The sequence below is a fragment of the Aythya ferina genome (genome assembly GCF_964211825.1).
Source record: "Aythya ferina genome assembly, chromosome: 2".
NCBI classification, from domain to species: Eukaryota; Metazoa; Chordata; class Aves; order Anseriformes; family Anatidae; genus Aythya; species Aythya ferina.
The window spans coordinates 147,211,137-147,238,001 of NC_140297.1; the positions used below are offsets into that span (position 1 = coordinate 147,211,137).

A 26,865-nucleotide genomic window follows, 5' to 3' on the forward strand; every position below is an offset into this window, starting at 1 on the left:
TAGATTGCTGTCTAATGATAGCACCATCTGCGACACTCTGCATTAATATGGGATAAAATTACATAGTGCTTTGTTTGCTCTGACACTGTGATGTTATGATGTCTCTTAATATTATCTCAAATAAAAGGCCCGAACAATGAAGGAAGTGTCCCAATTGCTAGGAAACTCTCATTTAGGGAAAACCAACTTGAAGCAATTGGAGACGTTCTCCCCCCAGGGACAGGGCACGGAAGAGTGGGGAAGCCTCGCTGTTTCCAGCGCGTGTCGTATCAATGTAATTAAAAAGAGGAGCTTGTTAGCATGTTTTTGTCATTCAAGTCCAAGTCAGAGATGCTGGGTTAATAGTGCAGTGCTGCCAACTGCCAGGAGGCAGCCCCTTGGTAAGCTGCACCCAGGTCCCATCGCTGCCTCAGCACGGAGAGGGAGGCAGAGAGAAGCCACGGGCTTTTGCTCCCTAATTTCAAGAGAAGTGACGACTTGCATCGGTTTGATCTGACACAGAGGCAAACCTCGGGTGATGGGGGAACCCTGCACGGAGACAAAGGCTGGCTGCATGAAGAAAGCAAGCTCCGACCACCACCCACTTTCCAGTAATGCTTTGCACTTAACAGCTCTCTGCCCAAGAAGCATTTTCGCCTTTATTTTTAGAAAGAAAAACCTGAAGCCATAGTTAAATATTCACCTGCAATACAGCTTAGACAGGCTTATGCTTCAGTGTACTTCTTCTTGCCTGCAGGACACCGCCAGCACTTCCCTTGTGAAGCTGCAAAGGGGCCTGCAGACGTGTCCTTCCCTCCCTCCCCACCCAGAGGCACAGGGGGACACCAGCAGTGCACCCACCGATGCACATCTGCACCCGCAGGGATGAGCGGCTGCCAGCCTGGTGGGTCTGCACGGGCAGCAGCTGTTTCCGGATCTGAGGGAGCCAGGAGAAATGCATTTGCTGCTGCGGAGCTATTCCTTACCTGCAGAGCGAATTGGGAAATTGCAAGTGGCTTTTGCAGAGCACAGTCTCAATCAGCTCTCTCTCAGTCTAGCCTCATCCCAGGGAGATTTCGATTTGCAGAGCTGCCGCCTCTCCAGCCGCAGCCCTCCGGCGTGCGCAGGTCGAGCTGCTGGCTGGCTCCCGAAGCCAGAAGTGAACATTTCAATTCTCACATCCCGGCGCAGCAGCCTGCGAGAGACATTTGGCAGATACGGCTCCTGCCGTTACGGCTCCCGTAATGTCAGGACTGCGATCGTAGGCTCCAGGAACCAATTTGCAAAACAAGAGTTTTCGAACTCTCTGTGGATCAAATGGAGCACGGCTTCAAAAGCAGGAGACACAAAGGATGAGGGCTTGCAGTGGGATTTGGAGAATAAAGCCTTCCGGCTGCTCCAGTCACCGGGAACACATTGAAGGGAAAAGCCTCTTGCCTTCAAGCCTTTCTCCGATCACAAAAATCTGCTAGCATCATTCAATCCCACCCTAACACCAAACCCGGGGCATGTGGTTAGGCTGGCCAGGCCTCTGGAGGCTGAGTTGTAACTGGATTAGTAAATTAAATAAATAAATAAGTAAATAAACAGACCTTCCAGCAGAAAGATGCCTTTAACCAGAACAGTGCTTCTGCTTCTCCAAGCAGATCAACATCAGATCTGCATTCTCACCCCCAACAGATCGTGGCTGGAATAACCACGTGCACGGTTGAAATAATGATGGCATGCAGTCCAGTTTCTCTCAAACCTCAGAAACCCAAGGATGTGCAAGATGCTCCCATACACACAAATACAATGCAGCAGCGGTGGGGAACCCACTTCTGCCAGAAGGGCCAGCTGGGGCTTTCCTTTTCCTCTCCCTTATCTGGGCACCTACACGTCAAGCAGGATGCACACATGCAGAAATCAGTCAGCGACTGCAGTTCACGCAGAATGAACTCACAGGCTTCACCCCCACACTTGTATTAAAGGAAATCTATACCAAGAGCCAAAACCAACGGTGGCAGCTTTGCCTTTTGGATGTGTTTCCAGTGCTCCCTGTTACAGACCGCACGAATTCAAGATAGCGCAGATGCTAAACAATGAGGCCATGTGATTTATGGGGGGTGTATCTGGGTCTACAAATCAAGTAAAACAAGCCCAAGCACAAGGAGTCACAATGAAGAGGTGTGTTCAGCACGCATAATGGATTGATAAGTTTCCACTTCATTATTTTTAGAGGTTGCACCTAAAAAAAGCCCTCCTCAACCCAATTTGCTTTGGGGGTACACTCTTCTTGTTGGCTCGTGGCAACTTAAAAACAATAAAAATTCCCCAGCTGATGTTTGGAGCAAGCTGAGATGCCATTTAGCAGAACTTATTCTCATGCTGAAGCACCACCAGTATACATGAAGCAGCTGGGCATCTTGGGCATGCCTTTCTCTGCCTCCTGGTAGAAGACACAGCCTTCATGGATAGGGGAGGATAAGGGACAAATATTCATCGAATAAAGGAGGAAGAGGACTGGGCTAGGAATCAGAAAAAAGCGTTTTCTTCAGCAGAAAAAATGAGAGGTTGCCCCAGTTGGGGTGAATGTGTGAGTGCCCCCCAGCAGCCTTGCTGCCATTCCTTTGCTTCTGCTGCAGACAGAAAGGGGATGGTGATGCCGGGCAGCTATTGTGCTGGAGAGGAGTTCAGCCCCAAATCCCGTCAGAAAAGCACCAGGAGGCGGCTCAGCAGGGGCTGAGGAAGGAGGAGGAGGAGAAAAAGTAAAAGAAAGAGAAGGAAGGGTTTAGACCTTGCCAAACTGCAGATAAAAAGGAGGGAAAAAGAGAAAATACAAATAATAATAATAAAAAACAAGACCACAATGGCATTAGGGTAAACTTTCTCACAGCTACAGCTCAAAACGGGGAGGGATGCAGAGGAAGACGTGAGCTGTGGCGCTGCCTGCTGAGGCTCTGAGGGTGAAAGGGGTTGCTTTTATCGAAGCGGAGTGACTGAAGAAACTAATAATAATAAAAAGTACCGCTCTTGACATTAAACATTCATGGAAGCAGCTACGGCATGGCTAATGGAAAGTGTCCGTAAAGCCTTTAAAAACTTTGTTAATGCACGGAGACTGGCAGAGGTCACGGCACGCTCGGAGCAAATTGGGAGCCATCGGACAAAAATAGTTTGTCCCCTTTCAAAAGAGCGCTAAAAAGCTGTGCGTTTACCGCACTGAAACCAAAACAGCTGAAGGCACCGAGAAAGGTTATAAACGCTCATTAACACTACACCGGGTAGCCAGCCCGTAAAACCGCGCTGTGCCAGAGCTCTGTTCCTCGCTCCCAGCCCTTCTCCTCCAAACAAACCTGCTGCCACACACCGAGAGCCTCTCGCTCCCCAGTTTTGGCCCTTTCCACCGTTATTTTATGGCATTATATTTTATTGACAGCATGGACGTTCCTGTCACGCGGCCGGGCCCCATGGCAGCGGGCAGCGCGGCCTGCTTTGGAGCGTGTGTCTGTGGGGGATTTCTACCAGGCTTTAGTTGTTTACTCCCTCTTGACAATGCAGGGAAGTGTAATTTCAAGCTGCCTCTGGCTAGTAAGAAAGAAAAGTGTGTGAGATGCTCCAGCATCACAGTAGTTTGAATAAAAAGCACCCGCTGTAACACAGCGCTTCGCCTCTTGCCCTGCCCACAGCAGCCTTCTACGACCGCCTCACCCTCACGGAGCCTCGGCACAGCAGCGTTTCAGTCCCAGTGGGCATCTCCTGGCGTTAATGTCATACAAATAATAAGGATGATAAATCAGAGAGCACTGCCACCAACCCAGACACAAAAGCAATTAAAAGCCCATAACGTCCACGTGATGAATCCTGACCACGCAGGCAGCTTTCAGGGCGCAAGGTGAGGGCAGCAGGCAGGCCATAAGCCCTAACCCCGCTTACGGCCCTAAAATCACACAGGTGAGCGTACCCAGCTGCTTAACACACATATAGGAAGGCCTGAAGGTATAGTAGCAGCAGGTCCTACTGCATCAGCGGAGCGTTTTTACCTCGTTTTCTAACGCAAAGATCAAATCAAGACACCCCTTGCTTTGTTCTGCTCTGGATTTCAGAAAGCACAGCGCCCACGTGAAGTCGTTCGCAATGCAGGAGCAGATCACACTAAGAAACCAACCTGTTAGTCATATTAATGCATTTTCATCAAGGATTTGAAGGCACAGGGATTCGTCGCTTTGTTACCTGGTTCAGTAAATCTTCACGGTTTTATTTATCTCCTAGGGCTTGATCAGCTTTCCAATCACTTGTATAGAAAGGTTTGCTACCTTTTATTCTTAATTTTAATAAATGGAGTGGGAAAAACACATTGTGATTCACTCCTAGGACACAGAAGAATTCACTTCTGCTGGAAAAGAAACCACCAACACATGCAAACATTTCCTAGAAAGCCAACAACTGCTACTGTCCTTTTTAGGTTAACATGCATGGCATTCCTCAACCTTATTTTACATAGAAAAGGTCACCAGCCCTTTTCCTTCCTAAGCATCATTAACCCTCTCTATTCTGCAGGCCCCAACACCAAACTTCCTCAAATCAGGCAGAAACCATCGCAGCTTTCCAAACTGTCCAAGTTTTCTCTGTGCCCTAAACTCTGCTAGTCAACACACCACTATCAAACCTGTCCCCACACACAAAAATTACCCCAAACACAGAAAAAAGAAGAAGCTGCCTGGCATGACATACTCCAGCACCTTGGAGTTGCTCATTCACAAACAGGGGACACCTTTGCCCATTTAACTTTTAAAGAAGAAATCTCAGATTGGGTGAAAGTTTATTTTTAAAACCATCTACCTGGTTTCTTGCACTGATGCCCAACACCAGCAGAATAAAGAATACGAGAAGGTCCCTTAGCTTTATGCTCATGGATATATGTGCCCCTCACCCATTCCTCATGAGCTCCTGTTCACCATTTGGCCACCAATTTCTTTTCTGGTTTGTTTTTAAGGTATTTCTCAAGAAAAATCTCAAACTACTAATGCCCTTGCACACACTTCCCCTACACTGTATCTTATAGATACTAAACAGCAACGCCTTTCACCTGCTAAGCATAGTGCATATTTTTAAATAAGGAGAAAAAAAGAACTGGTGAACTAATCAAAGCCACAAGCACAGTATAGGAGAATTCGTATTCAAGATGTTCCTGGATGAAGTTCAGCATATTAGATCACACTTTCCTGCAAAAGTGTTTTTATTTATCTAGACTTTGCCACACCAATAAATCAAACCCATATAAAGCCAGAAAGCATCAGAGATGCCATTATCCTCAACAGACTTGCACTGGGAGTGAACATGACTTGCAGTACCCAAAGGAAAGAGAGAAAAGTGCTGAAAATGAGATATTAAGAGCCAAATTAATTGGTGACATAAGCAGGTAAAAGTACACTGAGTGAAATGGAGTAGCTTATGTCTGCAATGAATAAAACCGTAAGCGTTTAGCATTTTCTTCCTCGAGTCTTTGTTTAAACAAATCTGAATTTATTAGTCTTCTGCTGAATAAATATGATAAATTCTTATTGAAATTATCCTCCGGTGAACAGCAATAAATACTAGGCAATATTCTTTCAAGTGATCCATTATTTTAATCTGGCTAGGAGCAACTCCAGGTTTCCTGCATGTGCAGACAAAAGTTAGCTTCGGTGCAATAGGCAAGTGTAGATCAGGGCTAGTTTGGGGAGGAACAGGGAAACCTTCCCAAGCTCAGGAACAAATGGAGCACCTCAGACGTTCCTCCTCGATGGAGTTCATACAGGAACAATACAGAACATTTCCATACATAATTTATAAGCTCCTATGAAATGCTAGAGGTCAACACTTTCAGGGTGTAATTTAACAGAGAAAGCGTGCACCGCATACCAGATCAGCCTGTGCAATGTCGAAAAAAAAAAAAGAAAAAGAGAAAAGTGGAGTAAGAACACAGACATTATGTGTCATTAGGAAGAAAAAAAGTCACTGCTTGTCAAACTGAGCATCCAAACACATGCACACACAAACAAACTGTCTCCACAAAAGAGAAAAAAATATTTTAAAACCATCCCATTTGTGCTCCGTTACACAAACACACATTTCTAGATTACTCAGCGCTTCCCAGTGTCCTCCAGCTGAGGCATTTAACAAACAGAGGTGTCGTGAGACACTTTCAAGCATTGCTGCTTAATACTAGAGGAGATAAAACCCTTTTGATGTTTCAGCCTCAGGAAGTTCAGAGGTCAGGCTGCTCGCCTAATTTGCTCTCTTATACAAAGATTCGAAGCAGGAAATGCCTCATCTTTTAAACCTTCCCTTGAAGATATCATTTATGGTGAAGTTTTAACCACCATTAACTGTTTGGCACAGCAGTGAGCTGCACCTCATCCCAGGGACAGGAGCACATGGAGGCTGCAGGTCCCCCTTGCCTTGCCTTGTGATGCCCACACCACTGCAAAACCTGCTGCTAAGCTGACCCATACTAGAGTCTTTGTAAAAAATACAATATAAAGTTAACCACCCAGGCACATAATGGAAAATTTGCATAATAGCAGGAAGATAGAAAATAAGACTGGTTAAATCAAGTCATTATGTACATCTAAGCTCTCCAACAAAGGGACATGAGACAAACTCTGTTCTGCTGGTTTGACACTGGTTTCAGGGGATGACATGGCACCTGAGCCACATTAGGACAGCCTGGCAGATATGTGGTTCAGCACAAACCCTGCAGGATCTACGTCAACCCATCAGTCTTTGGGGATTTTATATATTTTTTAAAGGAAATGTGAATCAGTGGAGCAGAGCAGATGTGTGCTTTGCTGGATGGTGCCTGTGCTGCACCATCCGGTGCTGGGAACTCTCAAACTCGGTTTATTTGATTGCTGAATGGAGGTGCCACACACAAATGCCTCCACGCCAGCAACCCTCCACTTCGACATTGATATGCTTTAAGCCAGGTGAGCACCTCCACTTCACATTTATTTTCAGGATCTGGCTGCCTCAAGGAGGTTTACAGTTTGTAGCTTGAATTAAAAACCGAGGGTAACCTCCCCACTGCCCAAATCAAAACAGCATAACCCTGCTTCTAGCAAATACAGGAGGAAACAAACTGAGCTGGGAGGGAAGAAAAAGCTCCTGCACTGAGGGTCGCTGCTGCTTTGCAAATTCTCAATTCTCTTCCTCCTTCCATCCTCAGGCTTTCACGCACAATGTTTATCTTCTATTCCAGGAGCCTTAAACAGAGAAAACCATCATTAGCACATAATCTGGGCCAATATATGACACCGAGTAGCTCTAAATCTCCTAAAGCCCTTCAAAGGAAGAAAACCCAGCAAGCCAAAGTTCAGCCAGCTCTGCAGCACTGCATTTTATTCATACCCACCTTGGGACCCAGGCAACCAGCGCTGGCTCCAGGAAGCTCGTGCTGCTCCTCAGGATGCCCAGCAGAGCTGGTGCCCACCCGGCAGGGCAGAGGCCACCCCACACACCCTGCCACTGCTGGACCAGCGATGCTTTTGCACAGCAAGCAGCACAGACCTTCATGTATGTGGTCGGGGAGGCCGCCAACCAAGAGCATCACTGATCTCCCGATGTTCTCATTACTGGAGGGGCTTATCTTAGTGTTTAAAGTAAAGTGTGTGTTGATTTTTTTCTTTAAACCACTCCTCCGTTACAGCAGATTATTTCAGGGTCTTCTTCCCATAGCTCCAAATATTAAGAGATCCAGGAACTAACTTTAACTCCTAACAAAGAAACTGATAAGCATAGAAAGAAATGGGTCAGACAACAGGTTTGACTATACCAAAGGAACTATTTCAGTCCCTCCGCTCCGATGCCTTCACATGATAGAAGTGACCTGCTCCTTTCCTCCACTTCTTGCCAAGATGACACACAGAAACAGCACCTACGCGAGGACGTCACACCAGGAGCACTCTGGCTTCCCCCTCCTCTTCTTCCCATTTGTCTTTTTTCCCCCGAGTATCCTCACCCAGGAGTTGTAAGGGAAAGCGGATACAAGAATACGCCATTGTCATTAATGAATTGGCTCAGTCATGCCGCTAACAGCCCCATTTAATTGTACAGTACTATTTGCTTGGCAGCCTCTCCCACTATAATGGACTAACAATCCACTGCACTGTCCCAAATGAACTACCAGGGCTCAGTTTACCCTCTTGCTTTATTCTGCACACCAACCACCCGAAATATTATCCACTTGATTCTTACTGCGCTCCAATTAAGCAAATAGTCGAGACCAGAGCAGTCCGTGTCCATCTCAGCTTTCGTGACCAACCCACGGGCATGAGGTCAAGTGAAGAAATAGTTGTGCATGGGGATAATAACCAGCATGTCCTCATCATGGGCAAAGCTGTCATTAATCTTGGGGTGAGGTGTCCAAGCTGCTTTTGTTGTTTGTAGTAGAGAAATGAAGTCAAGATTACCTATATATACACCCAGGCTATCCATAGTAAGACTCATAGAACGGTTTGGGTTGGAAGGGACCTTAAAGATCATCTAGTCCTACACCTGCCATGGGAAGGGACACCTCCTACTAGATCGGGTTGCCCAAACCCCATCTAATCTGGCCTTGGACCATCAGGCACTGCCTTCCCTTCTCACCACCACCACCTTTCTGTTCTTACCTCCCAGCACTCGACAACCAGTCTGCCCAGAAAAATTCTAGCTTTTCGTCGTAACTAACCACAAATGCCACTTGTGAACAGCTCTGGTCGTGGCCACAGAAAGATGACACATCTCTTGAAGAAAGACCTCGGAAATACCCCATGGCACGTTCCTGGCAGGCAGGGACAGGCTGGTGCCCCCCGAGCTAAACCTGGCCGTGCCCTCCCTGACCACTGCCACCACTGATGTGCCCCGACCCTGTGAAAGGGAGCGTCACACACCTCTAAAGGAGTACCAAAACCCCACGTCAAGCAAGAGAAATAGCTCCATGGGATACCTTTTATCTGAGGCTCACAAAGCACTTCTAAAAATCCACTATGCCAACTCTGCAAAGAAACAGCAAAATTACTCAACCAAAAGGGCTGGAGAAAACAAAACCCAGGGCTCTGCTTACTACACCACACTGCACTACAGATTTCTGTCTTTCTTTTCTCACTTTGGTGCTGTCTCTATAAGATATTAGAAACTCTTCCCCTTTTTACCAGATCAGCACTATTTTAAAAGATTGCATTTCTGAAAATACGTTTTCTTTTCTTTCATTTCAGACCCCACAGACTTCTTTTCTCTTCTAATTGACCCTGCCAGCTTCACCAGAATCAATCGAGCTGCACGGGTGCCTGCACAGCGAGCTGCCCCTGTTAACAGGCCACCACGGACTCCAGCCCCGATCCTACTGGGAATCCGTAACAGCAGCTGCTTCCATCGGCTTCAGCAGGAGCAGAAAACCTCCTCCGAGCAGAGGAAAGCGATCCTATAGAACAGGAGATGATTAGCAGAAACTCAGATGGAACTGTTCCTCCGCTCCCACAGACAAGAAATACTTGTAATTTCCAGCTATTTAAATGCAATGAGGTCAGAGTCAATGAGAAAGGTCTGGTACAATTGATCCCAGAATGAGGAAACAATAACACTTTGGAACCGATATGGATTTTTTTTTAAACAACAGCGTAACAGGGCATGCTGCAAAAATAGCCAAAACTGATAAATATAGAAGACCTGTCTTCCACTGAAGAGCCGAGCGCTGGAGTCTCTATTTACGCGTACATTACCAGCAACGCCATGCACTGTATCAAATTACAGCACAATTTTCATTTTACTGCATGCAATTCCTCCCTGCTACCCCAGCAAGTCTCATGAGGAATCACGGTTAAGCACAGCAGAAGGAAAGAAAAAAAAAAACAAAACACACACCTTTGGCTACAAATGCAATTGTCTTGCCTTATGACAGGAAGCTTTTGTTTACAGCCCAAAGCATTCACACACAGATAACTGGAAAAGATTGGTTTCTGCCTCCCCACACTTTTAAATATTTGCCTAAACCTTCCCCGTCCCCTCCCTTTCTGTAGTTTATAAGACAGCTACCGTCACCATCCTGCTATTGCTAAACGTTCAGGCTCAGCTATTGATAAAAACTAGAATGGTGAAGAAGGATAGAAAGGGCAACTGCAGTCAGAAGTGTGAGTTTCGATTCCTGTGCTGCACAGGCTCCCTGGGCAAGGTTTCCCCCTTTCCAAAAAAAAAAAAAAAAAAAAAAAAAAAGGAACAAAATAAAGAAACAACACCAACAACACCATAAATCAGTTCTCCAGGCTGACATGCATTGTGGTCAATCGTGGTCAAAAAGATCTGGGCTGACCCAGTGAGTGCAATGTGTGCACAAGGGAACAACCTCCCAGCAAACGTACAGCCCTGACACCCAGCCCCTTATCTCCCCAGGCACAGACCCAATCTTCCGAAAGCCCCAACCTTTTAGGGCTGGGTGGGGAAGATGTCACACAGAGACTGAAAAGCACCAGGCCAGGGTGCGAAGGCCGAGCAGGGATGTGCTGTGCTGCATGCTGAGGGCTTGGGGGACATCAGTTTTAGTGGGGTTTGGTTTGGTGGTTGTTTTTTCTAAGAAAGCAATGGGGTAATTAGAGAAAATGCAGGACTTGATACTCGGTGTTACACAAATATCAGCCACAGCCCACGCTGATTACATGATCAAGGTGGCAGCTTCAAGGCAGCCAGGAATGTCTGGACATGAGTTGAGATGTGCCATTAAAGGAAGGCTCCAGGAACAAGCCGTGGCTTCTCCATCTGAAAGCAGTGGCAAAAAAAAATAATCTTCTCTCACCCTTGCCATGGGCTTAGCCCACAGATTTAAAGCAAAAAGCTACAAGTCAAGCTAAAGGACCGCAATTAATCTATCGTAAAATATGTAAGCAGGCAATTGATCCTGGCCTATCAACATGAAGGATTTTTCCTACAACTTTCCCTTTGATGAAGACCAGGATTCAACTCACCTAGCCCTGGCTGGCGAACACCTGCCAGCCTTACCTGGCCTTGGCTGGGGACACCGAGGCACTGCCCCTGTCCCCCACCACAGCCTCCTCCAAGGGCCCACTCTTCATGGTCATCCTCCAGCCTACACTGGACAGATTAAGACCAGGTGTGAGCTCACAAATCACACTTCCCTCGATGATGGCTTCAGAAACCAATTCCCAACCAGAGGTCACACACCTAACCTCTCCCCCCCCCCAGATGGGGTCACAGCAGACTAATAGAGCACCGGTGGCTTCCTCTTCAAGTCTTTAGGGCTTGTCTTTAGGGCTTCCCGTTCCCTTTCCTGGGGCTCTTAATTTCTGGGCAGCGCAGCTGAACTCAAAACAGCTGCAGCTGCAGGCTTGTTGGAGCACTCGTCCTCCTGGGCCTGAAATCAAGAACCTGGCAAGGAAGTTCCCAGTACAAAAAAGACAGGGATCTCCTGGAAAGAGTCCAGTGGAGGGCCACAAAGATGATACAGGGCCTGGAGCATCTCCCCTATGGGGAAAGGCTGAGAGACCTGGGGCTGTTCAGCCTGGAGAAAAGACAGAGAGAGGATCTCATCAGTGTGTATAAATACCTGAGGTGTGGGGGACAGAGGGATTTGGCCAACCTCTTTTCAGTGGTTTGTGGGGACAGGACAAGAGGCGATGGCCACAAAACGGAGCCCAGGAAGTTCTGCACCAACATGTGAAAGAACTTCTTCACGGTGAGGGTGACGGAGCACTGGGACAGGGTGCCCAGGGAGGTTGTGGGGTCTCCTTCTCCGGAGATATTCAAGGCCTGTCTGGATGCCTACCTGGGCAGCCAGCTCTAGGGAACCTGCTTTGGCAGGGGGGTTGGACCCGATGATCTTGAGGTCCCTTCCAACCCCTACAATTCCGTGATCCTGTTCCCTGCATGACAGGAGGTTGGAGAAGCGATGAGATCCCCTTTCCTGGTAGCTCCACCACAGGAGCTCAGCTGCCAGCTCCACCTGCCCACTGCCAAGGAAAAAGCCTGCAATACCTTAAAGTGGAGGGTTTAAGTACCCGGCAGCAGAGCTCTTCAATGCATTGCACTTTCCACAAAGAGTCCCCCAGGTGACTCAGGGTGCCCAACGTGAGTTCAAGCCAGCTCTTTCTTCCCTCCCTTTTCCACCCTACTTGTCTTCACAGGTCCACGTTCCTAACAATGGAAGAGTTTGAGTTAAAGTGTCATCTACATAAAGGTTGCCTGGATACTCTGAAGATGAGTGCCACAGAATGTGTGCAAATAACAGGATTTCACTTTATGTCATGTTTAAAAGAAAACGCACCCAGCGTTACCACTTTATAGGCAATGAGAAAGAGAATAAATAAGAGAGGCCGTGTCATGCTGATAGCACGAGTGAAGATAACGGCATGGGGGCTTCCCCCCATACACTGGTAAAGTAACACCCATTTACTCTGGAGACATGAGGAGGTTAAATCAGAAGCTACCTCAGCTTTCAAATGTTATTCTGTTGTTGTGAATGCAAAGCAACGCTGGTCTCAGAGCATTTTGTAGATATTAATTAATTAAGGACCAGCACACTTTCCAGGGAGGTATCTGCAGTGAGAGAAGCAACACCCCAGAAAGAAAATAAAGGAAGATAGTTTCCATCAGAGGTCTGGAATGCAAGTGGCACATTACGTATTATGGGAGGGGGTCAAACATCCCGGACCATTTGACTTGTAAATGGAACTGGACTCTGCAGCCTCTGACACCCACAGCACATTTAGCTCACGCGTGACACGAGGCTGTGCTGCAAAACAACAAGTTTCCACATCAGCCTCTATCTGGCAGGCACCGAGGTGCCTCGAGCCAAGCTGTGCCATCCCTGTCGGTGAGGGAATCGCCCAGCAATTCGGGGCACGCTCCCAACCCCGTTGATCCTGAGCATCGCGGAAGAACAAAAGCAGCTGCTAATCAAGATGCAAAATTACAAGGCTCACCTTGCAGAGAGAAAGCAATACCGAAGTCGTAGCTGCTTCTGAGGAGGCTACAATTCACTGAAAAGCTGAGAGGCTTTATTTCCTCTTCTATTGCTCTAATTAATCGTGTAAATGAGAATAGGGCCTAAGACAACGTATTGCAAAGTACACCTGAGTTGAAGGTGCCTTGCAGCCCCGCAGCTTTTAGTTTTCATCACAAACACATGACATTTTGGTCATTATTATTTTAAAGAAAAATAAACAGGCTCAGACTGAATTTTCTAAAAGGATTTTTCCACACACACTTTACCTTCAGAACAGTCCCGAACCATTAGCACATTCCACTTTAATATCTAATGGGCTTAAATGATCCAGTTCCACTTTTACCCAGAAAAAAACAAACAAAAAACACACCGAGGAGCAGGTTGACATTGCATACCAGACCCTGCAACACCCCAGGAGCACGTTACAGCACCAGCAGAACCACTCGCTGCAGTGGGACTGCCCCATCTGCTGCTCCTCACCCCAAGCACCAGACCCAGGCCTGGTGTCACCTCCTCTCCAGGGGACACAGAGCTGAGAACCAGTGAGGAGGATGCTCAAGAGCCCCAGTCCCTTGGGCACAGACACAATTAAGGGGCAGTTCACAAAATCCCCCTGCCTGGCTGGTTTTGGTGGTGGAAAGTGTTTTTGCGGGGTTACAGCGAGGCAAAGCAAAGCAAAAGGGCACACAGAAACTTTGACCTTTATTCCTCATCGTCACGGTCTACAGATTTCTCCCCCTACTTTACCACAGCTTTCAAGTAAAACCCATTGTCTGGAAGGGAATTTTTCCAAAAGGAACACAAAAAGCATCTCCTCCAGCCCTGCAGATATGTTGGTGCCTTCTCCTGTGTACGTGCTCCCACTGACTTGCACCCTTCCCCGAGGATTTTAAAACCCTATTGTTACTGATGCTCTCCTAACCTGGAGAGGGGCTAAAGCCATACAAAGAGACCCTTTATCTTACAAACAGAGCAAAATGAGGCAGAAACGAGCTCATTCTTAGGCTTATAAAACCAGCCTTTACAGATAATTATGTTTTATTACTCTTCGTTTTATGAGGATTGTGTTATACAAAACAAATACCAGATGCCTATTTGTTTCATTGGGGGGAAAAGGGGGAGGGATGAGTCTCCACGAGCACTGCCGTAAGCAGCACTGCTTTTAATTAAACACAATAAACGCATAAAAATTAATACTGTTTGAAACCAGCAGGTAGGAAGCAAATGTATGAACTGCTGCTGCTGAAAGACCCTCTTGCCCCCAAGCTCTCACGGCAAGAAGAGCCAGCCCCCAGCCTAACACGCAGGGCCTTGTGCCAGCGCTCTGCAAAACAGGCTCTTTAGATGGGAATTTTTCTGGAAAAAATACATTTAAAAAAAGGCAATAACTAACTTCACAGAAATCCAAAAGCTTAAAAAAGGAGGGTGAGGAATTTAATGCTACTGCTGCTAAAATGACACAGGCTCAACCAAGAAAACCCATGCTTATCAAAAAAAAAAAAACAAAAAAAAAAACCAGCAAAACAGCTTAAAAATGAGGCTGTGAGCTCAAACGATGGCACAGGAGAAGGCAAGGAGGTGTAAAGGGATTTCTGGCAACCTTAACACAAAGCTACCAGCCAAAGTGGCAGCGCTGACACTCCAAAGTGGGAGGGATTCCTCAGCTCTTCGCTCGCTAGACTCAAGTCTTACAGAAGTGTGCAGGACCAAAGCCCACGTCTGGGACCAGGAACGTGCATCCGAAACGCAGGGAGGACAACTGGAGGGAGGCACGCAGAGCACGCATGAACACAAAGGCAAGAATCGGACGCAGCTCCTCAAGCAAAATAAAAGCCATCCAACTTCTCAGCAACAGCCAGATGTCAGCCATCCACCCCCGCGGAGGCACCGCTAGGAAATCCATTTCCTATTTTCAATGGTGGTTTCCTTTTTCACTTTAATTGCATTAAGATCCAATCGTGGGGGGACAATGGGCTCTTCTTTCTTAAGGCCACTGCCAGCCCTATGCTGTCGGTCCAGCTTTCAGCATCGCGCCCAACACAGCTTTAATGTTAACATCCTGCAAACGCAACTCCAGTCTGTAGCAGGATCTCATTCCAGGGGAATCTTCTCCTAGAAATATATATATTTATTTATTTTTAATATAGGGATTTTAAAGGCTCTGTGCAGCAGTAAATGCCAGATATGTAACAGAGGAATGGTTTCCACGTTGACCTGTCCATTTCCAGGTTTCCCTATGCTGTAATTACTAATACAAAGGACAGGGCTCCTCTCCACCAGTGCCTATTCTCAACCTAAGCTTCTTCCTAATGAAGTTTGTTTACAAATATTCATTACATTCCACACTTTATTAGCCCAGCCAGTTAATTGTAAGCCCACAGTACCACAAAAGGCAATTACAGCAATCAGTGCATTGATTATTGTGAAAGACGGTCATCCCGAGAATAAAGGTGAAGTAACGAGGCTTTGTTCTAACCAGTAACCAAAGGGTCAGAGCAATCTGGGACCACACCACTACCTCTAAATCCTCCGCTCTCCAGTTCTAGACACATGCAACACAGATCTCACTGCTAATTAATTGAGCATGACCTGTGGCAGAAAAATTTTCATTAAAAATGAAAGAATATGAAACTTTTTTTTTTTGCTAGAAAGGATTATTACAGGCCACCAGGAACGACTAACAGAACAAAAGCTGAAAACCAGTTGTTATTAAAGTTTGCAGTTATTTCTAAGCCCAAAGCCAAAGGACACAGGTCCTAATTGCTGCATTTGTTATTATTATCGTTGTTATTATTTTGGTTTGCAGCAGCACGAACCAAAGCGGCCATCAGAAGGCTGGAGGTGGTGATGAAGAGTCCTGTGAAGGCTGTCAAGTGCAAGATGCAATCATTTTTCAACACGTTGAGAACCAAGACTTCAGAGTAGGAGCAGGCATCAGGAGCTCTGCACCAAGAGACACACGCGAAGTTTAACGAAGCCCCTCGGAGAGCTGTGGTTTTATCATCTCCGAGGGAATGAGCACTCCTTGTGCAGCACTGCAACGTGGCACACCTGCAGAAGGCATTTTATACGAAACACATCTAAGGTTTTATTATTTGTGCCGGCACCACGGGCTCTGGTGCATCCCCAACCTCCTCCATGAGCCCCAGGGGCTCACCGCTGCGACGGGTCACGCTTCCCCTCCACCACTTCGCTCTTTGCATCAACAGCCGTGAAAAGGAAAGGGGGAGCAGGGAGAGCGTGCTCAAGAGAAGGAAAAAGAGAGAAAAGATGAGGTTTGGGGCTGCAAAAGTCAACTTGACAGAGGGATCTGGCAAGAGCTGACATACTGCAAGCTGGAGATGAAAGCACAGAGCGCAGGGCTCGCAGCGTGCTCACTGAAAGGGTGGCACGATTCTCACAAGGAAAACACATTTTTGACACCTCCTCAAAAGCGCTCCCATAAAAGAGCCATCTAGCAACCCAGCGCTGCTAAATTTACCCCGGCTTCATCTTTTTGTCAAATATGCCTGAAAGCTGCTCAAGACACGTGGCCAATCCAAACCTAAACCAAAATGTTTGTTAAAACGTGTCTTAAACTGATCCACGTGCCAAAGCCAGCCATGCAGCCCAGGAACATGCCAAGCAGCCAAGGGAAAGCTCACAGAAGCCTGCACGAAGATTTGCAGAGCTGTATTTGAAAAAGCAGCTGGGGAGGGGAGAGAGCGAAATGAACAACTGCCCGAAATCCTTCCCCGCCTTCAAGAAAATGTCACCCTTAAATCCCTACCTGTTCCGCTCACCTTGCTGCCATCAGATTTTTATTAGCCCTTCTCTGGAGCAATTCCCTGGCACTTAGCATGCAGGAGCCGTCCGCGGGAATAGATCCTGCTGCCACAGATAATGCGGTTCTGAGGGAAGCCCATCAATTGTTAATGGCCATGCAAATTGTTGAAACTAGAGAGTTATTCACAGTTATCTCACTGTGATTTGGTAAGTGTCCATGCCTGATGCGATCACTCACTTGATATATTATTCCATTGCAACTCAAGGAGTAGCCTTACCTTTCGGTTTCAGGGGGAAAGGAAAGCGTGAGGGAGAGCGGGAGGGTGGAGGGCTGCTATTTGTTTTACATGATTTTAAACAGCCACAGGAACCTTCCTGTGTGAGGGTTTCACAGCACACTAAATCTCTCCCCGAGACTCCAGCCGTGCCTTCCTGCAACGCTTAAACCCCTCTGAGCAGAAACTAAAGAAGTTTAGCATGCAATTTCAGCCCCTGATCTTGCAAAGCACCTTCTTACGTTTCAGCCGCGCACACAGCTCCACATCCTCTGTGGCACTGGCTCTTCAGGCTGAGGATCGCATGGTTTTACATTTTCTGATCAGGGCTTTCTCCTGCTTATGCAAAACTTTTTGCTGCCACTCAGTAAACTGTAGGCATTTCCTCAAATCCATAGCGCAGTCGCTCTCTTGCAGCACTAACTTACCGATTATTAATTTTCGGCTTTATTGCAGCTCCAACATATTAGATGCCGTTCTTTGCTTCCTGCCTGAGATTTATTACTTCTAGCGAAGTGCAGTTTGTTTTTTGATTTTGTTTGTTCGTTTTTAAACAGCCCTTGAGGGGGAAGTGTTACTCTTCTTTATTAAGTAATTCTAAATTCGCTGTATACAAAATAAATCCTGTAATTATGTTTCTCACTAGGATTAGATAAATTATATTTAATTAAAAAAATCTGCTAGCACCCAGCACAATGGTTGGTGGCAAATCGAGTGGATGAAACATTTATGTGTTTATCTTCCCGCAGCAGCTGATTGAGCCCATGAGCAGGCACACCCAAGCAAGCCTTCTCGGATACAGAAGCAGACATCAGCCCAAAGATTTGTCCTCCCCTTCGGATGAAGGTCCTGACTTCCAGAAGCAGCCTCTGATTTCCTTCTTGTAGGCTGCAGCAAGTAGGGTTTTGATGGGCTTTCTAGCAGTCATGCTCAACTACACGATGGCACCAGTAATTCTGGGATTGTGATAAAAGTCTGCCATCATTTGCAGAGCAAAAAAAACGGATCAGAAGAAGTTACGATCTTCTAAGAGAAGAGAAGAAAATGAGGATTTGCAACTACACTTGCCCCATGGCCGCGTGAATGAAATAAAAATGAGCTCCACTGCCTTAACCTTGCACGCCCAAGGGACGCACCAGCCCGCTGCTACGGGCAGGGGAACCTCGCCAGCCCGCTCCCAGCACTCACATCCAGCTGCAAACGCAGGAAAAGGTGCATTTGGCAGAAGCAAAGAAACATTTATACCACACATACATACACCATGCTGTTTTTACAGCCTTGGAGAACTGATCCTTCGCAGGACAGAGTCCCCTTGTCTACCCCTAAACCACTGTGGCACATGTTTTCCCTTCAGCAAGCACTGCTGGGGTGCTTGCTGAAGGGAAAACAGAGCTCTCGGCTCCGTGTAGGAGCTGAGGAGTGATTGATCCCATTGATTTGTGTCAACAGCCTGACATGGCCGCATCGACCGGCGGTAATTTTGTGGGAGGAGCCGGGAAGGGGAGCGAAGGCGGCAGCGCCACTGCTACCACGCCACCCTGCTGGAGGAGAGGACATGGCTGGAGATCCTGGAGATGTTGGAGGTGCTGGAGATGCTGGAGATCCTGGAGCAGCCATCAGCAGGGCCAAACCAGGCCTCGAGCCGGCAGGAGGGAGCAGGCAGACATTTCACATGCCCGTGTTTACGGCAAACCCACGGCTCGACGCCCAACTGTATAATTATAATCCATTACAATTATGCAAAGAAGTAACACTGCAGAAAGGCCTTCTCATTTCCCATTCTTCGCGCTGAATACTTTTGTTTTGCAGCCAATCAACTAAATTAGCCCTAATTCTGTTTCATTCACAAACACAAAGAGTATATTAGAGGGAAAAAAGTGAACAAACAGGAAATTCACTTAGGAACCCAGGAATTATTTCGTTTTCGTGTATTTCTGAACCAGAAACCATCATGGGGATGAAAGTCCATAGCAGTAACAGCAGCTTCAGCACAGGAGCCCTCAGGAGAGGCACCAGGATGAGCAGAGATGTGGGGCAGGTCTGAGTGAGGTGAGGAGAGACAAAAGATTCATAAATTACAAATGGCCATTCATCCCCATCTATGAAAACCAAAAAACCCTAAGTAAGTTCTTGTGGGGACTGCCACTCACCAGCACAGACAACATCTCCCTCGGATGACCATCCCTTTTTATTGGGAAGTCACAATTCAGATGTTTTCTGAGAAGGGGACATGGTAAATATTAATGAACTGCATTTCAGTTTTATGCAACACTTCCTCTAAAACCCTCTAAAGTAATCTCCAAAAATGCTCATGGGAAGCAAAGCGTTCTTCCCCATTTTGAAGGGGGATGGAAACGCGATGCCTTGGTCAGGGGCAAAGCTGGCCATGGATGGCAGCTGCCCATGGGAAGAGAAGGAGGTCCCATAGCAGCCACCAACAGGACTGCAGGAGCACTGGGAAGCCTTTTCTACTGCATCATGAACCAGGAGCCCCGCCTGGCCAGCATAAACACCCCCACAGGGGCATCTTCCAGGTCAGCACCTGCTTACCTCCAGATCTGCACCCTCTCCAAGAAGGCGGCACTATAGCACCTGAGAAACCGAGGCTACACCTCAGCAAGAGGGGGTGGGAGAGATGAGCAGGGGAAATGCAGTGTTTACAGAAAATGGCATCGCTTTCCTCCCATTACTGAGGAGCCCTAACCCCGTGGCTGGCTGAAACTTGTGTTTCCTTACTTCCAATACATGACACTGTTTCAGAAAGTCACATCCCATTTGGAAAGCCATCTAACTGCACACGCTCCTTTCTCCGCAAAGCAGCTAGGCACAAAATTTTGCTGAGCCAGGGCCTTCATTTCTTGAAGCATTACTTCCCTTTTCTCAAGTGAAACAAATCTCCTCTCTTTTGTTCTCATTTTCGATTCACTCCTTCAGGGAGCGCTCTGGCCAAGACACCCCTACGGCCCCAAATCCCCAGCAACCTGGAAAGCTGCAGGACCTTAACCGTAACCTAAAGTTACGCATTCCTGAGCGCTGAACGCCTCTCCGTGCAAGCAGGGACAGGAGGATGCAGCTTGCATCATCCTCCAGCCACAGCCAAGTCCTTGGGAAATCAGCCACCCTCGCAGCACGTCGCTTAACTTCCTTCGGAGCCGGCTGTCTGTGTACCCACCGACTACTTCGCTCGGGTTAGCAAAATGGTTTGTTTACCCAAGACCACAAAACGCTGTGGATTTGCTGAAAAGAAACCCTGCATCAAGGACGGGAAAAGAGTCGCAGGTAATACTGCAGAAATCACCAGATTACGGCGCAGTCTCCCGACTCACATCTGCTGAGCAAATACGCGCTCCGTGCCCACCAGCTTCATTCACTTCCTGCTCACAGACGCCTGCCGTTCGCCTTTCCAGTGGGCTGAATATGGGAGAAGAGGATTATTTCCAGCAGTCAAACTCAAACCTCAAATGACTTTCCCAACACTACGTGGATATGCAATCATACACATCTCGGAGAGCACGTTTATCCTTACTTACTGATCAAAACCTCGAGGACACATCGCCAAGGCCTTACTCAAACTAACCCAAGCCAGCAGATGTGCCCCACAGGGCGAGAAGGCAGGGGCACAGCACGTCTCAGTCGTGGCTGGACAGCAGGAGGCAAACACAGCTTTTGGCTTGGCTTTGCTCGGGGCTCAGAGTGCTTCCAACTCGCCTGTTTGGGATTTAATTCTGCTAAATGTGAAAACGATGGCTATAACCACTTTTGGGTTCGAGTGCTGCCAAACACGGTGATTATTTACCAATAAATTACCCCAGAACGATTCTCTTCAAAAAGTAAAAGCAGTTCTCACCTACATTTCTGCCTACAGGAAAGAAGGGGCTGGACCAGCCAGCCATCCACTGCAATTTGTTGTCACCGCAGAGCCTCGGATTAGATGCTGGGCAGAAGAGATGCCGAAAAGCCTGGAGCAAGTGATTATAGGAACACCTCGCCCCACAAGAAAAGGAGTTGAGGTTAGGAGGGAGGCTGGCCACGGGCAGGGCGGCTGCAGCCACGCCACGTGTGGACAGCCAGCACCCACGTCCCTTTGGTGCCTTTCGGGGCCGCCAGGAAGCTCCGTCCTCTGTGGGAACCTACAATCTTTCCCCACCTGCACACGAGGATGCTGAGATCGGTACAGAGAGCAGGGGGAGGAAGGCAGTGCAGCACATTTCAGGTGCAGGGGAGCACGTCGATACTTACCTGCTCCCTGTGCTCTGGAATAAACGCCTTGTGAGAACAGGCAAGTCTCCAGATCCTTGAAAACTGATATTAAAATAAAAAAGCAGGCTGATGGGGACTGGTCTCTGCAGGAGCCAAGATACTCTGGGAAAATGCCCAAGCTCTCTCAGTAGTTCTTGAGCTGCATCCAAGCTCCAGCAGCGGCCTGGTGATATTTCGGATCCGTGGGCCGGTTCCCGGCTCAGCGCAGCTCGCCGGATTCAGGAACAGATCTGTCCTGGACATCAGCTACCACGACACTGGATGATGGATGACTTCTCATCCCTGTCCTAAATAGCTGCTAACTCATAAAACCTTCCAAATAATTCTGAAAATAATGCTTTAAGTGATTAAAGGGGGCATTTATGCTTTACTACAACACGCTGAAGCTCGAGATGCTGAAAACCCAAGAATTTCTTGCTCAGAACATGCACGTACACGCGCGTGCAACATCTAGATTATCATCACATGCTCGCCGGGCATGCCTCAGCCTCACTTCGTGTTTTCCTGCCAGCCTTGTGAGCGGCAAACTCACCCCTAGTGTCTACCACTTCTTTTTTTTTCTCTATATGTGTATTTTATTCCTGGTGGGGAAGGAAACAAAACTGAAAGTCACTTTTCTTCCCAGCCCGTGCTCAGCACACATCCCTGTACCCTTTGCCCAGGACACTACTTCCATGGCAGGAGGTGCAGCAGCAGCTGACACCCGTTCCACCAGCAGAGTGCACACCAGGTAAGCCCACAGGGCACCAGGGATCACCGAAAGCACCCGCAACATGTTCAGCTGGGAGCCTTCCCACACGAACCCACAGCAGCTACCCCATGTCCCGCCAAGGTGCCGTACACTGGCTGCCCTCCACCACAAGAAAAAAAATCACATCTGCCCAAAACCACATTTTTTTGCTCACTTCCCCCTTTTCTTTCCTCCTTTCTTTGACTCTGCTCGTTAGCCGCGTCCTCCCCCACCAACGTTTCATTACCAACACCAACCTCAGCTATCCTGCACAGGTAAGAGCAGGGAACACTCGAATGGGCTTCCGATGAGACCTGGCATTTTTGGATACCATCGCTGCTGCTCGCTCCATCTTCTGGAGGCAGGGTTGTTCACCCATCGGGGGAAACACCACAGACAACACCACCGACTTTCCTAGAAAGATCCCCGTTGTGGTGCAGATCTCTCCTCTGCATCTGGCTGTACTGAAACGCTGCATTCCTGCATTTCTTTCAGTATCCATAGCCACTTGTGTTACCTTCCAAAAAGCAATTATTTGGAACCAGTTAGGCCTGTACATGAATTCTGCCTTTGTTTAAAGCACTTTGTACATATGTATATATTTAGACTGTCATTAAATATTTAAGAGGCTGTCTTCAAACTTCAGCAGCAGTTTGCCTGCTTAACCCTTTGTGAGAAGGAAAGCTCCATGCTAAAATCCTACTGAACAGGAGCTCAGCAGGTCCGGTGGCAAAGGCCAACTTTGACGAGCCAAAGGCACCACAGAGAAACCAGGGATTTTCTTTGTTTTCCCTGAAATCCTGTTTGCTAGTAGTCAAAGAGTGATAATGCAATTCATTTTCGTCTGCATCAGCTTTATCTGCCGAGATGCGTAACCGGGATGCAAATTAATTAGCTGTTAACACACAGACAGATCCCTCAATACAATTTGGAGATGGAGTTTAACACACACATGCCCTTCCCACCTTGCTCCCGACGTGGTGAGGCACTCCTGCACTTCACACAGGTAAGGTCACCTCTCCTGGTGGGGAAGGAACGCATCCTACAGACCTCACACACACGCACCTCCACCAGCTGACCGGTCACCCTACCCTCAGGACGCGACCTTGTCAGGTTTTGTGAAGCCAGCTGAGCATCAGGCACGGTCAGCATCCGAACGAGAGGAAGAGAAGAGGCAGGACACAGGAGGAAGCAGTCCTGGAGAATCAGCAGATGGCATACTTCGCTGTAAATCAGCTCCGAGCCACGGGCGCGAGGGGCAGCAGCACACTGCCAGGTGCTCTCTGGGATCGGATGCGAGGTTAAGGAGCTTCGGCACCCGCACTGAGCTGCCCGCCGGCTCCCTCGGTAGCCTGGCCACAAATTCAGCCTGCCTCAATTCATCATGTAACCTTATTTGCTTGGAATCATCATTGTATTACCTTCTGTCTTAAAAGGTAGCAGCGTGAGGGAATGCTGAAGTCACCAGGCACCACCCCAGATACAGCTGCATCTCGGAGCCAGACTGGTTTTTGCACGAAGGAGGGTTATGTACGCTCTTCCCTACGAAACAAGCTGCAAAGGCATTTTAGGAAGGCCAAAAAATATGAGGAGAGATCTGTCTTTTACTAGGCCAAATGCTGTAACTGGGAAAAAAAGGAAAAAAAAAAAAGGCCATACTCACGTCAAGCAACCGGCTGGTGTTTGCTTTAGGACAACTTGACAACACACGTTCTGCACAACAGAACAAATAATCAAGACTTTTCAGATCTTTAAACTAGCTCAAATTACTCCAAGCCCTGTCAGACAACAGCATGACCTAGAGAAATGTGCCAGGTCTGCCTTCTTCTCCGCCACAGCCTGGGTCCCTATAACCGTGCCCTACAGGGCAGCCAAAGGGACTCCCAGGTCACCAGCAGCAGTGTGAGTTTAGCTTAGCACCTCTGCTGGATTTCTCATCATTTGGTACCTCCGCTGGATTTTTTTTGCACCATTTCATCACTCCATCACCAGTTTCCCGAAAGTGAATGGCATGAAAAGCGTACAAAGTATTTGCATTGCCGACTTCTCCCCCTTTAGGGGGAATTTACAGGAACGGGAAGGCGAACCAAGTTCACCCAGGAACACGCAGCCCTCCTGGTGTTTTGGTGCTAACCTGGCCGATCCCTCTCAAAGCCCCGTGGCTACTTTCGGTGGGGAACCAGGCAGCCAACTGCAAATTCTGATCAGCGTTAATGGCACCGTGGTTTCTCCACCGCTCCTCCCCAGGAGTATTTTCCCACCCACGTTCCCCATGCGCTGCAAACCCCTTCCTCTAGCCCTCGGCAGCTTCCACGGCGCGAGGCTGCTCTGTTTTAACTCAGCGCCTGGCTCCACGGGGCACATTCCCATGCTAAAAACTTCGCGTACGTCCACCCTGCAGGAGATGCAGCGGTGGTCAGCATTTCAACGGGCTGCAAACAGCTTCATCAGCAGCGCAGCTCCGGAGGTAATTCCCAGGAAGCGATTTGCCCGGCAGCTCTTTGTACAGACCTGAGAAGCGCGCCGGGAAGGTAACAGCGCAGCAACCTGACGGCGCCAGCAAATACAAATAATAAGTATCGGGGGAAGCCAGGAGCAGGAGCGTTAAGGGAAACGCGAGCTGTGCTCACACCACGGACGTGTTCCCTCACACACAAAAATCAGGAACTCCAACGCGAGGCATTCACACAGAGAGCGTTTCTTTTTCCTCCTTGTTCCTCTGATGTTTTATCAGCTCGAGCCAAGGGGAAACCAGCCCGCGAGGCAAGCTGCTGCCTCGGGTAAACCACCTGGGCAAACCACCCGGGCAGCAGGCAGTGCTTTCGGACACCATCCCAACCACCGCTATCACCAACTCCAGCCCTCCTCAAACTTTGTCTCGGGCACAGCATTTACCCAGAGAGGCAGGACGGGGATGCAGGATAGCCTGAGGTGCTCGAGCATCCTCCAGCAGCATCCTCGCCCGCCGAGCCGAGGGCACCAGCGCTCCGCCGGTCCCCAGGCGATGCGAGCCACAGCCACGTCCCCCGTGGCCCCTTCCGCCGCCTCCCTCCCTGCTCCCCGACCCAAAGCATCGCTCGGGGCCAGCCAGAGGGGTACACGGAGCCTCTCCCCTGTCCCGAGGGCTGCCACCGGCGCCGTGGCCCCGGAGCCGCGCGCTGACTTACTTTTCGTATTCGGTGTTGTCTTTATCGCAGCGCGAATCCTTGTGCTTTTGCCAGTCTTTGCCATGCTTGCAGGTGGTCAAGAGGACAACATCCTCCCCGTTATGGACGTGATATAAGGCATTCCTGGTGTCTGACCCTATCCCTGTCAGGTACCTTTTCCCCTTGAATACCAACATGTACTTCCTGAGAGGAGGGATGGTGTTAAACCGCAAAAATCCCTTCTCCCCTCCTGTCCTAGGATGATCCTTAGAAAAGAGCGGAATAGAAACATCAAAATTGGGTCTGAAGTTTTCAGTACTGATGCTGGCTTTGGCCAGCATGGCCTGGCCGATGTCGAAGCCCACGTCCTCGGTGTAGTCGGGCCAGGTGCCGGAATATAAATTAAAAATCAAGTGATTGCGACCATTGTTCCACAAGTGGAGGCTCTGCACTTTGGAGCGGAGGTTGTGCACGTACTGCGGGGAGAGCTGGTCCCGGTCCAGCGTGTCCAGGCTGAGGACGAAGAGACACGCCTGGCTGGGGTCGGAGGTGTAGAAGCGGGAGCCCTCGATGGCCGCCAGCACGTTCTGGTAGCTCTCGGCGATCTTCTCCCCTTTCTGCTGCGGGTACACGTAGACCTTGAAGCCGTTTTTCTGGCAAAGGGCGAAGTCGAAGCAGGACTCCATGCGGCACCGCCGCCCGCGGTACAGCCCGGCGCTGCCGTCCCGCCGCTGCCGGGGCGACACCCGGCCGGCCCCGCCGCCCCCCCCGGCCCCCTCCGGCTCGCCGAAGGAGCGGAGGGCGTCGGGGAAGCGGGGCCAGGGCCGCTGCTCGCTGCCGGGCCGCGGGGCAGCCCCATGCCGGCCGGCGGGCGGCGGGGCGCGGGCTGCCCGCAGCTGCACGCCTCCGAGGTAGAGCAGCAGGGCGAGACAGGTGGCGGCGGAGAGCAGCGTCAAGTAGCGTTTTTTGGCCTGCATGTGGCCGCCGGGGGGTCCGGGGGGCTGCGGAGGAAGGCTGCGGGGGCGGCCCCACTGCTCCGGGCGCCGCTCTCAGCTCCTCCACCGCTCCGCCATCTTCTCGCTGCCGTCGTTGCCGGCCGCTTCCAGCTCCCCTCGCCCGCCTCCGCTCGGCGCCGTTCCCCAAGCCGCGGGCTGGGGCCGCGCATGTGGGCGACCGCCCGCCCGGGACTTGCTCGCCGCCGGGCTCTCAGCGGCGGGCGGCAGCGGGCCGGCGGCGGCCCGGCGGGGCGCCCCGCATGCACTCAGGGGCCGGCCCCCCGCGCGGGGCGGGCACCGGGGCAGCCCCGCTCCCGCCTTCGCGGCGCGGCGCTCCGCCACGCTCCCTCCCCTTCCTCCTCCTCCTCCTCCTCCTGCTGCTGCTGCTGCTGCTCCCACTGCTGCTGCTGCTCGGGCTGCCGGCGGCGGGGCGCTCACAGCCTGACGAAGCCCTGCATCGCCCCGAGCTGCCCTCCGCGGAACGGCGGCGGGGACCGGCGGCAGCCCCCTGCTCCTCCTCCTCCTCCTCCTCCCTTCTCTTCTTCCTCCTCCTCCTCTTCCTCGCCCTCGTCCCCCCGCGCCCCCCTCCCGGCTCCGCCGCCGCCCCCCCCCCGCCCGCTGCCGCCGCCGCCGCCGCCCCCGGCCCGGCCCCGGCCCCGGCCCCGCCGCGCTGACCTCACCCAGCCACGCAGCCCCGCGCCCCCATTGGCTGGGCGTCACGTCCGGGGGGGCGGGGCTTCCGCTGCGCCCATTCATAAAG

The 26,865-nt window shown here is 49.7% G+C and overlaps 1 protein-coding gene and 1 long non-coding RNA gene across 4 annotated transcripts in view; both read right to left on the bottom strand.

Moving 5' to 3' along the window:
- Window positions 1-26,593, bottom strand: part of EXT1 (exostosin glycosyltransferase 1) — a 163,255-nt gene extending 136,662 nt beyond the window's left edge. The window contains exon 1 of the mRNA XM_084507495.1: window positions 25,132-26,593. Coding sequence (XP_084363621.1) covers window positions 25,132-26,087 — 956 coding nt within the window. The 5' untranslated portion in view covers window positions 26,088-26,593. The remainder of the gene's footprint in view (window positions 1-25,131) is intronic.
- Window positions 15,703-23,581, bottom strand: LOC311430677. 3 transcript variants are annotated; one of them, XR_014688933.1, is made up of 4 exons: window positions 23,386-23,581; window positions 22,930-23,161; window positions 19,125-22,481; window positions 15,703-19,014 (listed from the first exon to the last, which is right to left on the bottom strand). It is a non-coding gene; the product is annotated as an uncharacterized lncRNA (long non-coding RNA). The 3 variants fall into 3 exon arrangements; XR_014688934.1 differs by having other exon boundaries at window positions 19,125-22,378; window positions 22,930-23,581; XR_014688935.1 differs by having other exon boundaries at window positions 22,930-23,581.
- Window positions 26,594-26,865: the final 272 nt, after the last annotated feature.